General features: G+C 42.9%; 1 protein-coding gene across 2 annotated transcripts in view; it reads left to right on the forward strand.

Moving 5' to 3' along the window:
* Window positions 1-4,989: 4,989 nt before the first annotated feature.
* Window positions 4,990-14,514, forward strand: part of KLHL2 (kelch like family member 2) — a 125,005-nt gene continuing 115,480 nt past the window's right edge. Inside the window, exon 1 of one of the 2 annotated variants that reach the window (XM_030847063.2) lies at window positions 4,990-5,129. In XM_030847063.2, coding sequence (XP_030702923.1) covers window positions 5,104-5,129 — 26 coding nt within the window. In that variant the 5' untranslated portion in view covers window positions 4,990-5,103. Of the gene's footprint in view, window positions 5,130-6,500; window positions 6,520-14,514 lie in introns of those variants that run through there. The other variant, XM_060299640.1, reaches the window with a different exon arrangement.

The raw sequence follows: 14,514 nt of genomic DNA on the forward strand, positions 1-14,514 counted from the left end.
TCTATAATGAGGTATTACATCACCAGACTACATAAATAGATACCATATAACTATATACAAGTAAAAATAGATTAAGTAAATTTCCTTTTGTTAAAAAAGCACAGAGAAATTGCTTACCTGATATACTGAAGTCTATTTGGGGATACTTCCAACAGATTTCCAATTGAAATTTGCACTAAACAATTTGCTTTCATCTTTCCAGGAACCTCCGATACAAGATAATGGGCAGCTGTGTTGTGCTGGATGTAAGGTTTGTATCTTAAAGTTTACAGAAACAAGGAAGCAACTTTTGTAGAGTAAACTGGACTCATAGAAATGAAGGATTCCTTCAATTAAAGATTTTCTACTGGTCTGAAGCAGAAGACTCACATCACCGCATTTAACACCACAAAGCCTGTAATAAATACCTTCGTGTATTGACAAGCCCTTTTGCTAAATAGCAGTCTCACAAGAATAATCTGAAATGCTTCATAATATATTACATACACTAAGCTGCTTCCAAATCAAAAGAATAAAAGCAAAAACCCTGATTTAAAGTTAGAAAAGCAACTCAAGTAATGCATTTTAGACTAACTCTTTAGGATAGAAACCAAGGCGTTTTAGAAGGTCTCCACCTTCTTTAATATGATTTTGTTTTTTTCTTTTTTGCCACGCAGCTTGAGGGATCTTAGTTCCCTGACCAGGGATTGAAGCTGGTACTAATCACTGGACACCCAGGGAATTCCCTAATATCCCATTTTTGAATGAGTGATGCTTTTCATCCTTGCTACCTTTACACTGGATGGAATCACAAAACAGACTCTTTACCATTTTATATATTCTTTGGTGAAATTGTCTTTTCTTTACAGGAGCAATTCTCAGTTCCCAGATTCTTGCCATGTGATATGTTTGTGCTTGCCATGTCATGTCATTAGTTCTACTGCACCATCTGATTTTGACTCAATCTAAGTAATTTTTTCTACCAGCTACTGTCACAGACTTGTTCCTCTGCATGGTTGCATCTTCTTTACCAGTGATGTATTCCAGCTACTTACCTTAGCTTTAGGTTATGGTTACTAATACAGCCAAGGAATTGTTCTATTTCAACAGTATAACAAATGAATGGACTTCTGTAATATCTCATCCCTCTTTGGGGGAGTGAAGAGCTCATCTAAAAAAGAATTTGTAGGTGGTCGGAGCTAATAACCTGAACAGGGAGTGGTCAAACACCTCAGCATGGCTAGTTAGTTCTTAGGCCAATGGGAATGGAGACAGGAAGTCCTTGGTGGCCTTGGGTAGCTACTCCTAATCTTTTACTTCAGAATATGGTGAAACTGACATACAAAGGAAGGCATATTAAAAGTTTTTTCCTCACAGATGGATTTGTGTTCATCCTATCAAGGTTTTTTGTTTATTTTTCTTGTGTTTGATGAGACAGGGTTAACTGTTGAGGCTATATCTGGCCAAGGACCAGTTTTGTGAAGTTACTTGGCCCACACAAAGATGAAAATGGAAACTCTCGCCTCATAAATTGCTACTGCTCTTAAGCAGGTCTGCCTATGTCTGAAAGCTAAAGGTCCCATCACCGTCTTTTCAGAAAACAACAAAGGTTCAGTGTAAATTAACATTTTCAAATTGCTTCAAGATTCACAGATGAGATGTTGAGCTGTGGACCTAGTTCTTCCTCTTCTCTGCATGGAGTGGGGTCAGGGCAGAGAATTGAATTAGGAACACGAACGTCTTCAAATCTACCTGGTGGCCACCACACTAGGATACCAGAGCTTGTGGGGCTGATATTTAACTCCTAGCAAGGTTGAGGGTAAAAAAGTACCCTTTCCCAGGCCTACAAATTTAGGGATGTGTGTGAAAAAGAAAAAGTTTGAGTAGACATTTAGCATGCTAGCTGAACTGGATTCCTTAAGAAGCAGAGAATTGTACCAGACAAAACTAATCCAGGGGAGGATGTGAAAGGGGCTATGGTTTGGAGTTGTGTGCCTATTGGTCAGATTGACATAGCCTCACTTTTCAGTATTCACTTGCACCTATAACACTATTTGGGGTGGGAAAACACAAAAGCATTAGAAGAATTTTATGTTTTTGTTTTGTTTTGTCCTGAAAGATCTCCTGAAATGGCTGATCGAGCAGTCCTGCTCACTCTGCTTGCATGCAGAAGAAGGAGGTCAGGCCAAAGGATTGATCAAACTTAAGTTAGTGTGTATCTCTTGGGTTTAGCACTTAACCTCAATTCCTAGCTGAGTCAAGTATAACTGATGGTCATGGAAATATGCAGAAATAACGAAAGCAATGAACATTTATTAAGTGTTTCCCTTATACACTTAGTGCTATATGCTTTACTTTTTTTAATTTTTAATTTTAATTTAATTTAATTTTTTTTTTGCGGTATGCAGGCCTCTCACTGCCGTGGCCTTCCCCGCCGCGGAGCACAGGCTCTGGATGTGCAGCCCCAGCGGCCATGGCTCACAGGCCCAGCCGCTCCGCGGCATGTGGGATCCTCCCGGACCGGGGCACGAACCCACATCCCCTACATCGTTAGGCGGACCCTCAACCACTGCGCCACCAGGGAAGCCCTAATTTTTAATTTTTAAATTTTATTTATTTTTGGCTGCATTGGGTCTTTGTTGCTGCCCGTGGGCTTTTTCTAGTTGAGGCGAGCGAGGGGCCGGGGGGGGGGACTACTCTTCGCTGTGGTACACGGGCTTCTCATAGTGGTGGCTTCTCTTGTTGTGGAGCATGAGCTCTAGGGCGCGAGGGCTTCAGTAGTTGTGGCATGTGGGCTCAGTAGTTGTGGCTCGCAGGCTCTGGAGTGCAGGCTCAGTAGTTGTGGCGCACGGGTTTAGCTGCTCCGTGGCATGTGAGATCTTCCTAGAGATCGAACCCATGTCCCCTGCATCGGCAGGCAGATTCTTAACCACTGCATCACCAGGGAAGTCCGCTATGTTTTAAATAGAATATTTTATTTAATTCTTACAATGACCTTATAAAGTAAGAAGTTTTATTATGGATCTGAACAAAATCACCACTAACATTTGAGAAATAACTCAATCATGTATGCCCTCCTCATGGTGGGTCAATAATGCCAGGAGGTTATGGAAGGGTGAGTTCATGCTAAGCCTTACTAGATACAGCCCTTTCCTGGAACACGTCAGTAGGCTACCAAGACATTTCTCCTACTTCACTACTGCTCCCTTTTCTGTCTCCTTTGCTGAATCCTCCTTATCTTACTGTTTTAGTGCTGGAGTGCCCCAGGGCTCACTTCTTGGTCTCTTCTTTACTCTAGTTACATTATCTAGTTGATCTCAACCAGTCCTTAAATACCACCTGTATGCTGCCAACCCACACATTTATGTCCACCCCAGATACCTAATTGTCTACACCTATCTTCACATGGATGTTTATCAGACACCTCAGACGTAACCACGTCTAAATCAGAACTGGCAAATATGCTTCTTACCCCACCAAATCTGTTTCTTCTCTATTTCCTCAATCTCAGTAAATGTCAACTGCACTCTCCCAAGAGCACAGACCAAAACCCTTGGGATCATCTTTCACTCTAGTCTTTCTCTTATATCTAATCTATCAGCAACTCTCGTCTGCTATATCTTCTCTCCATCACTCTGATCATCCCAGCCAGGTAACTCCTTGTTTGCTTTCTTGCTTCCCTACATCTATGGCTCATATAGCAACATAAAAATCAGTTTTTATTATGAACCTTTTAAAACATACACATAAATATACATAAATGACTACCCCCATGCACTCATCACTCAGCATCAAAAATTAACATTTTGCCCATCTTCTTTCTTCTATTCCCTACCCTCCCTTTTCTTGAGGAGGATTTTAAAACAAATCCCAGCAAAGTCATCCTTTTAATGATCAGAGCACGTTGCTCACAACTTTTCATTGTTCCTCTTCTCAGTAAAAGCCAAAACCTTTTTGATGGCTTACCACACCTGTGTGATCTGTTACTATTCCCCGACACCAACTCCTCCAACTGTCCCCTGTCCTGACTCTGCTTCAGTTACCGCAGAGGTTCTTAACCCTTAGAGGGCACCAGCATCCTCTGGACGTCTTGTCACAGCACAGGCTGCTGGGCCTCACCCCTAGAACTTCTGATTGAGATCTGAAGTGGGCCTCGAGAATTTGCATTTCTAACAAGTTCCCAGATGCTACCGCAGCCCAGCGGCATACTTGGGGAACCATCAGCCACACTGTACTCTTCCCGCTCTTCGATGGCCAGGAGTCTCTGCACTGCTCTCCCCTCTGCCCTGAGAACTCTGATTTACTAAAGATTCGCTTTCTTCCATCTCTTTTAAATGACATGTTTTGAGAGGCCTTCCTTGACTACCATTTAGCATCCTGTCTCCTCGCCTTGATTATTTGGCATTTTCACGGCAGGCAGGCATCGTCGTTTTTCTCTTTCCCTTGTCACGTCCTGATGGACAGGTGCGCGGGCACGGAGACCTGGTTTTGCTCTGCATTCCATCCCAGCGCCGAGATCTCGCCCAGCAGGTGCAACGAGCGGATCACAGCCTGAGCGGGGAGGCTCCAGTTCCTGCTTGGGACCATGGACAGGCGAGTCATTCCTTCTTGCCTCAGTTTCACCATCCGTAGAGGAAGGATCGGCTACGCCCACCCCTCCCGCCTCCGTGGCCGCAGGCTGGGAAAGGACAGAGCGAGCGCGCCTGTGGAGCGGGACAGTCAGGGAACGCGGAGCGGAGGGACACCGTGCTTTCCGGAGAGACCGCACCCTTACGTCTCCAGCTCCAGCGTCTGGGCCGGCGGACCCACCCCGTACTTCGCGGTTGCAGGAAGGGGCGGTGCGGGGCGGGGTCTCGAGGGCCCGTCACACCCGGAAGTGCCCGCCTGCAGCCCCGCCCCCAGCAGCGCCGGCAGGCTGAGCGAGCCAGCCGAGCGGGGCTGGCGGAGCTGGGCTACCTCGGGGGCGGGGGCGGGTGCGGCGCGGGTGTAGCGCGGGTGCGGGGCGGCGGGCGGGCGCCCGGGCGGATGGGACGCGGCGCGGCGGGCGGGCTGGGCAGGCGTCCGCAGCTGGAATGGTGCTGGCGGCGGCGGGTGCCCGCGAGCTGAAGCCTGAGAGGAGCCGCCATGGAGATGCCGCCGCGGCCTCCCGCGTGAGTGAGCTGACGGGCGGCGGGCGGGGCCGCTGCGGCCGGGCAGGGCCGGCGGCGGGCCGGGCGGCGGGCCGGGCGGCGGGCGGAACCCAGCCTGGCTGGCGGGCGGGGCGTCACCGCGCGGTGTGCGGGGAGGGTCCTCCGCCGGTGAGCGGGAGTCTCGGGAGGGCCGAGCATCCGCGGGATGGAGACACAGGATGCGCGCGAGGCCGTCGGAAAAGGAAGCTGCAAAGTACAGACGCCGGTGCCGAGAGGAATTCCACTCAGCTTGCCTGCTTCTCCGAATTCCTAGCAAAATTCTGTCCGAGGAGCTTGCACATCACTCGGAACGAGCCGAGCCGCGGCTGAACAGGGCATGTGACCTCTTTTACCTGGCACTGCAGAAAATCATATCCAGAAATCACAGCATCTTCTGTTTCTTTGGCACCCTGGGCGAATTAGTTAGTGTACGACCTATCAGGCACAGGTGTCTTTTTCCTTAGTACCCAAGTACAGTCAAGACCACCTGCGACAAAATTGTTTCCAGAAATAAGCTGAACAATTATGTGGGAGACATTGAAGATATTGCATTATTCAATACAAGATTTTTTTTTTTTAGCATTTTGTTAAAAGTGGACTATAAATCCCCAGGAATTTTGAACATTTCAATTTTGATTTGCTTTCTTTAGTTTAACCTTTATGAAGTAACAAGAGCCCTTTGAATCTGACTTTTCAAACCGCCAAAAAATCTCATTCTAAGAACCGTGTACCTTTTCATGACAGCTCATTCTTGGAGCTTTATTGTTTTTCACTTAGATTTGGCCAGCTTCACTCCAGGGCAGTTGTATCACACCAGCCTCTTGTGGCTGTTTGGCAGAATACCAGCCAAAATATAAATATTTGGCTTGGGCTGAAAATTTTTTTGATGTTGAGTCTTTTTAGGAGCGCTCATAGGATTCTGGCACTTTTAAAAAGTGCCTTACAGAAATTTTAGCTTGAGTGGAACAGGTCATGGAAATTTAAGGAGTACCTACGACTGTTGAATTGACCCTGCTGGGCTGGTAGGAATAAGAGCTCAGTTGCTTGGTGATGGCTGTCGCTTTGAAGACTTTGTCATCTGGTCATGTTCTTCAGCAGGTTCGGGAAGGCTCCTGAACCTCTAGGAAACGTGATGGTGGATTGTTAGCATCATGTGTGAGCACAGCATCAGCACATGAGTTCTGCCCAGGCTCAGAGGCACGCAAGGCAGGAAATGCTACTTGTCTATAGACAACACATAGTATAGAGGGTATCCCACATAGGATGATATTTGTCGTAAACCTGCCCCCTTTATATCAGTTCCCTGCAGTCCCTGTTTTGCTTCTGGAGCAGAGGGACCTAAAGGAAAGAAAAGGGGGACCTTAGAATGCAGGTGAGAAAAGGGTGTGGAAAAGCAGGCTCTGGAGGGAGGGAGGAGAGATATTAAAAATCATTTAAATAGAGATAATTAAAATGAAATAAATGTGTGCATGCAAATATTGATAAACTGAATCTAAGACATCAACTAATCAGAATTTTGGTGTTCAGCACAGTTCTTTGCTATTGAGACTTCATCAGTAATGCTGGAACAATGAGAGGCTGAGATGTAATAGAAAGCCTGAATGCCAACAGGGATGAAAGAATAGTTAAAACCAAAACCCAAAAAACTCTGTTCAGCCATGGGTGGCTGAAGTTGGTGAGACTTTTGTTTCTGTTCATTTAATGGTAAATACAAATAGGTTTTGTTTTCATTTGGTCTATCTAGGAGTAGCGCTAATTCCAGAACTATAGTGTTTTTTTACCTTTCTGTGTATCAGAATAGTTTTTCTTCCCACCCCTTGACCTATTTGCTTCTACTCCCAATAATTTTTTTTCCTTCCACACTGAATCATGGGTGCTGGATTTGAGAAATGGCAGTTCTTGGGGAAGGAGCTTTGTCAGGCCTCACTGTGCTAAAGCTTAGCTAGGTCAGAGGCCAGTGCAAGTTATTGGGCGGGCTCAGCTTTTCATAAGGTTAGATTTTTAGCTTGAGCTTAAAGGCAAAGAAAGTTGTTTGAGGTGGGCTTAAAGTGCCTTGGATGATGTGGTGGAAGCAGGGACTCAGATCCTCTTTGCATAAATGTCTGTTTATTAATTCATTTCTTCTGCAAATGTTTGCATGCTAGTTTCTCCCTGGCACTGAGTGTGATACTTTTGTTTGCCCTTCTCTTTTAACAGCCAGTTTTGCATCCTTTTCAAATCCCACCTTGCTCCCTTTCAGCCTGTTAGACATTGTCTTGGAGGGATGCAGGTGACTATTAGTCCAGGCTCCCTAGTTCCTTCAGATGGGCTTGTTAAGATTAGGTTTTTAAAATTTCTTCTGCTCTTTCTACTTCTTGCCTTCACGTTCTTCTCATCCTTTTTGATTCTCATGTTGATTGTCATGGGCTTTATATCTCTCTTATTTTTTGCATCCTTGAGTGTATGTGGCTTTTAGATTCTCCTGCATTTTTGGATCTGGGTGATATTAAGACCATGGGACATTTGCCTGACTGAACCTGAAAAGTGTTCAACTAAAATTATATGTAGGTTAGCAAAGGAGTTGTCTCAGGCAATAAACTGAGATGTGTGAAAGGAATTGTAAACTGATCAGCCCTGACCTCAGGAATGTTTTATACATTCTAGCTTTTATAGTTATTTTTGTAAAGGATTTTCATAATTACTAAGTTGAAGGAAGACTGTGAGTATAGGACAGAGTGCATCCCTTTGACCTCACTGAAAAGTTTTCTTGGCCTTCATTTTCCTACTGGCCCTCTTTCACAAGTTGGCTTTCTCCCTGTAGGCCTTGCTTTCTTGCTTTTCCAAACATGCCTCAGATATACAGCCATGTCTTTTTTTCAGTGAATTCCACATCACTGGAAGCTCTTGAGTGTTAGAGATGTTCAGCATAGGCAGACAAACATCTTGTTGACTGTATTCTGAGGGATTTAGGCAGCAGAAAATTAGTTGGATTAGAGCACAGATTCTCATATTTTTGGATTTCACTGACTGTAAAATTAAAAAAAAAATGACGTCCAACATAGAATTGCTAAGTTTTTTGTTTAGCCAAGTTAAAAAAAAAGGATAAAATTATCATCTATCATCATCTTTTTGTAAAAGAAAGGACATTTTAGTGCCCCTCCCCCAATACAGGGAAGTACATAATCTCAGGCCAAAGGATAGTTCTTAAATTGAGTACATTTAGTTTTATGAAAACTTACACATTGTCCTCATTTTGTCACAGATCAATAAAAAGTTCATTGAAACCTGATGTTTGCGATCCACTGGACCAGATGACCTTTAATGGTCATTCTAATTCTAAGATTTAATTACTATGAATTTGGAACCTTGGCATGGGTTACCCCAGTATTCACTTGTTTGCCTTTTATAACCCTTTGGAATGTATTCTTGTTTTTGTTTAACTAGTCCTAAGTATAAATTGGGCACCTCTCTGATCATAGGTGAATCTCCTTAATGATAGACAAAGACGTTTAAAATATTCGGGAACGATAATGGCCCACATGGTGATGTTGAAAGAAGACGTGTGCGTCAACATGTGTTGAAGTGTCATATATAAGGAAAATTTTGAGGTGCATTTGGGAACTCGAGAAGTGGATTCTGCAAATAGGTAGCATTTATGTAGTAGTCTCTGATTCTGGGAAATCACTCCTCCCCCTCCCACCAAATAGTCCTAAACCTCTTGTTTCTAATTTACATTTTCTTATGCACATAGTAGGCATCAGTAAATATTAGTAAGTGTGCTTTTGTGAAGGTGATTGTACATCTACTCAGCTGTGGTTGTTACGGAACTGCACAAAGAGTGTTTATGAAAGCAAGTGAAATTCTTTCTTAACATCAGGTGGAAAGTTCTTTCAAGGTGATACAGAGAATGGAAATTGCCTTTCAGATGCTTTTCTATAGAATTTTACCAAATTCCAGATGTATTTACTGTTTACAATGAGAGAGTTCAGGTTTTTTATTCATATTTATTGGGTGCCTTCGGTGACCAGGCTTTGGGAATATCTCAGAAAACAAAACGAAGTCCCTTTTCCTCATGGTTGAAACTGACAGTAAACAAATACATGATACAGTTACTGTAGTGGGTGGGTCTGTGTACTTTGTGTTGTGTGCTTTTCTGTCTCGAATTTCAGGCTATGGGCATTTGCTAAAGTATTTTTTGACCAGTTCTTTTCACTGATCCTGCCTTGAAAAACAGGCCCTTGCTTGCCATGACACTACTTTTTCTTGGTTTCCTGCTCTAGTTTTTAGGTTGTTAAAGGTGATTTACTTTATTTATTTTATTACTTTATCTCATTTAATCTTGTCAACAACCTACCTTATGAAGTGTAGTTCTCTTATTATTATTAGTTTTCAGAGGTTAAGTTACATTCCCAAGCTTATCAAGTAGAGGAGAAACTGGGACTCTAATCTCTCTCTGTTGATTGCTTTTTTGGCTTACATGGCTTCTGTTCGTTGGCAGTAGCTGTTTCTCCCAGCTGCAGGCCTTGGCCAATTCTTCTTTTCAGTCGACTATTAATCACTAAGTTGTGGCTTCATCTGTATCTTAAGCCTGGGCTCTAGATCTGTGCCTCAGTTTTGAATTTTGAGCTTCTTACAGAACATCTACCCTTAGCTCATACATCAGATTCAACATGTCTAAAACTGAGTTTTCATAATATTTGTTCTCAAACTGACTTCCCTTTATAACATCTCCACTTAGTGGAATAATCATTCTTCTGGTCCTGGATATACAAAGCCTTGTAATGTTCTTTGATTTCTCTTTCTTTCGTCATCCTCCACATTTTATCAGCTCCCAGGAACTGTACAGTGTTGGTTTCAAGTGTCCATTCTGATTGCTGATACTCTGATGATACTCAAGGTTTCATCCCTTGATACCTGGATTATTTCTCCTGTTGAACTCTTAGGTGTTCTCTCATCACCTTCCAGTCCACCTGTTGTTTTTACCCCTCACCCCTCACCCCTGCAACATCGAGTCAAGTCAAACACTTAACAAAACCATATATCTCAGCCAGGAAGTCTCAGCCCTCCATCATTTTGGCCTTATCTTATATGTTCAAAATCATTATGTGCCTTAACCTCCCAAGGTAAACTATACCTTCTCACAAGCCAGGAGTCTCCAGCCTTTTCCTATCCTGTCCTCAGCTAAAACAACTTAGAATTCCTCCAAGGCCCAGTTGGAGCCCCATCCCCTTCACAAAGTCTTCCTTGTATACATCAACTCATTCTAGCTCCTCTTTGCAATTCCTATACTATTTATAATTGGTAGCACATAATCTTGCACTTGTGTACGGACTTCGTGCCATTCCCTGGTGGTTTCTGAAGTGCCTCCTTAGTTGGCTGGTAACTGGAGAAGGTTTCTGTGTTCAGCATCCTAATCACTCACCCTGCTTAGTATAGGGCAGCAATGGGCTAGGCAGTGCTTACCTACTTGATTTATTAACAGTGGTGGTGGTCTGGAGTATTGCCAATAACTTTTAATTTAGTGTTGCAATTAAAAATGAAGAAGGCCAAGAAAATCCATAAAAATGTATCTCCATGTTCAGTTTAGCTCCTAACTCCATATTTCTTCTTAACTGTGTTTACATTCACATAGTATTTAGTGCTTATACAGCTCCTGAGGCAAGTAGGTGAGGTGTCAGTATCTTTGACTTTCATATTACATTTCCTATTAGACAGATCTGTGGAATAACAAAAACCTTATTTTATAAGTACACAGTCTGAAGCCCAGAGAGGCTAAGGGACTAATCCAAGGTCACTTGGTTAGTATCTGCAGGCTAGGACTGCAGTTCATTTCTTCCAGCTGATTTTGCTCCTCTTCCAGTGCCTTTTCATTAAATGCTGGGAAATGTAGCCCAGTCAACTGAATATGCCAAGTCATAGTGCTGCCCCCTTACCAGCCAAGTGATGGTAATAGGAAAAGTGACAAAAGAAAGTTCAGAAATGAGAGTGATAAAAGACATGGAAATGTTTGAAATGGATCATCAACCTTCTCCTCCCTATTTTAGCACCTCACAGATATCCCACTCTGACAATGCTGTGTTAATTGTTTATAACATATGCTTTAAAATAAGACTGATCTTGCATAAGACATGCTTTTACCCTGGTTGCTTTCCTGGTAGTAGTCACTATCAGGGACAAAAACTGCCAGGTTGTCCTCTGTTTGTCACGTAGGTTAGAGGGAGCGGGGTTGAACTGAAGCAGAGCATTTTACAGCTCTGTTGTTCTAGCATCAGAGAGCTTCGTCACCTCTGCACCTCAGAGTCCCAGCTACCTCCTCCTGCCGGTGTTTCTCTCGAAGGCCACATCCTGGTCCTGGGGGAGGACAGGGCGAAGGCCCCCCTCCATCCTCCGGAAGGTTCATCACTCCGCTTTAAGTGCTAAGCTGTTTTAGTAAAATTGAGCATGGCCAGCTTTTCTAGACTTTTCCTTTCCAACTCTGGGAAATTGGAAACATAACTTTTAGCAATACATGTACTATACTAATGTATTCAGTGGCATTGTTATGATGTTGTCTGTATCGTGTTCTGTGACTGGATAGGAGTTTTTTTATCTCACAAGATGCTTCATACTCAGTTCTAAAGGTCTGTGTACTGAAGGTCTAATTCAAGTTCTTACATGTCTGTAGGGCAGATATTAACATTATTTGGTAATATGACCATATGTTCATTGATTACAGTTAGTCTGCTGGGTCTGTACCTGATAAAAGTGTAAATTCCAAGCAGCTGAAAAAAATTTGCAGAGCAGGTCTTTTTGCATGTAGCTAATTGCAAAGACTGAAAGCACAACTCTACCACAAACCAAAATGTTTCCAGTGGAGAAAGCCTCCCACTTTTACAACCTCTAAGTAATAAGGTGGTTATTTGGGTGAGGTGAAGGATGTGAGTGTATTTTGTTAGGAAACTGTAGAGTGGCACAACAAGTATTAAAGTATGAGTTATGGTTGAATCTCTACTTCTTATATCCTGGACTTGTTATGGGAGCAATGTTCTTATGATAATCAGCTTCCAAATGCAAGTTTAGCTCGGAAGACAGCAGAGAAAATAGAGATATAAAGTAATGGAGAACTTCATAGCAGTATAACATGGATGGTGACTTTGAAAACATCAGCTGCTGACGTGAACTTGGCAGAAATTTATAAGTAATGGTGGGTGACTCATTGCAAGCAGGGGAGTCTTGCAGCTTTTGAGGTGTACAGGCAAAGGGGAGAGTAGAGATGGTGGCCACCCAGAGGCTGAGTATTTGTCGTGAATGTGAAAATGTCTGGTCCCCTGTTAAATTTTTCAGCTGCATCATTCACATGACTTACAGCATTATTTCCACCAGAAAACCTTGAAAACATAAACAACCTCTATTTCCTAAAGTGTTCGTTCTTTATCTGAGATGATTGTCCTGTGGTGGGAGGTAAGTGGGTGGTGGGGCATATTACATCACCTTCTTTTTTAAAAAATCATACATAGCTGTCTTTTCCCCCTACTCGTCGAGATGCTGTCATTCTGGTATGCCTAGACCTGTAAAAAGGGCTTGCCTGAATCTTCACATGAAGAGGGATGGTTATGGGTAGTTTAGAAAAATTGCTTGGGTCATGTGGTCCTTCTATCCCCTCCATTGGAAATCACTATTCCAGAGCAAATAATATGCATCTAAAGAAACTGTATGTTATTTCTAAGATGTTCTCAAAATTTTTGCAGGAGGTTTAAACCTTTGGTTGGTTATGGAATCTTGACTGTTGGAAGGAGACAGCCCTTATTAGAGTCTTTGCCTCCTCTTGAGAATTCAGTTATTGGCAGTAGTGTGTTCTTAGGCAGAGTTAGAAAGTTACCCGGTCTGAGAAGCCATCCTTACCTACAGCTGGGAATTTGTAGAAGAGTCAGTCGTGGAAGGAAGGCTTTTGGATTATCTGTTAGCAGTGTTCTGGGATCCAAACCCTTGAACCCTCAATTATTGTAGAATATGTGTTGTAACAACAGGCTGTTGGGTAGTTTTAACACTGGTTATGGGATGTAGAGTTGGGGGAAAGACTTAAAAGTGAAAGAACCTTGAAAAAGTATCTCCTCCAGATAGTTTAAAGAAGACGGTTCTCATAGTGAGGAGCTTTTCTGGAAAAGGCTAGCCCTTCTCTTCACAAGGGAAGCAGGGAGGTGTAACTGTACTTATGGTGTAACTTAAAAGGTAAACCTTTCCCTCCCACTTGGTTGCTTTCTAGTGGATGTTCATCTTCCACATCTGTAATTTTGGACATGATGTATCATTTTCTGTTACTCAGTTCTGCTTCTGAAGGAGAGACCATCTGACACAAAACCATATAGGAATTAGAAAATTGTGGAAAGGACTTCAGTGTTGAAAATGAAGTCTGTGGCAGGGTGCTGCATTTGTAAGGGGCTCTCAGTACAGAGAACACTTAAAAGAATGCGGTGTTATTTCTTATTTATTTCTTTAAGCCTTCGAATGGAATCTTTTCTTTGCAGAGTTTCTGGAGTATTAGAGAAGTGGGAGCTAAAAATATTTAGCTTTAAGAAAGAAAGCAGCAATATAAACATTGGTTGTTGTATGGTATCTGTCTTAAAGTTAATTCTTTAATGCAGGAAGTTTTAATTCCCAATTTCTTAAGCAAATATGTACACTCTTGACTCTTAATGATATTCTTTGTAGGGCAGAGTTGCTTTCGTTTCCATTCTGAGCATTGAAAGGCCTTCTATGATAGTTTTGCCAGTCCTCGATACTATATTTTCCCTCTGTTGTAAAGTTAAGTAATTAAATTTGAAGCAGATATAAATATCATTAACTTGCTACATATGTGGATATTCGGTGTTACGTGGTCAGAAAGTTTGTGTAGGTTGCATATATCTACATAATTTCCCCTTTTCCTACTGTTTTCTTAATGAAAAGGCGGTGGAAATGGCATTATGAGAATATGTCTTATACTAAAAAGTGTGTCCCCACTTCCCTCTGCCAGATCTGGATGTTCTTTCTTTCTTGGCTTCTAACTCTTTTTCTTAGGCTGGGTGTAACATCCCTCTATGCATGTGCACGTGCGCACGCGGCCACAAGGAGTAGAGTGCACTGTCCCATTCTCCCACTCCAGCCGTGGACTCACCCACTGGAGGCAGCAATGGCACTAATTCGTTTGTAAGGTCCCTTTAGAAACTCAGTTGGTGGGGTAGCAGCTCTGATGTCCACTTCTAGTGGGTGACCCCTCAAAGGATCAGGTATCCCTCAATAAGTGTTGATTCTGGGGGAGGGGGAACGAGCAAGGATAACTTCTGTGGTTAATGCTGGCTTATCTTAATGTTCAAGTATCCGAGTTTCATGGCTTCATGTACTACATTTCTGTCTCCAGCTAGATTTTTTT

The sequence above is a fragment of the Globicephala melas genome, chromosome 5 (genome assembly GCF_963455315.2).
Source record: "Globicephala melas chromosome 5, mGloMel1.2, whole genome shotgun sequence".
NCBI classification, from domain to species: Eukaryota; Metazoa; Chordata; class Mammalia; order Artiodactyla; family Delphinidae; genus Globicephala; species Globicephala melas.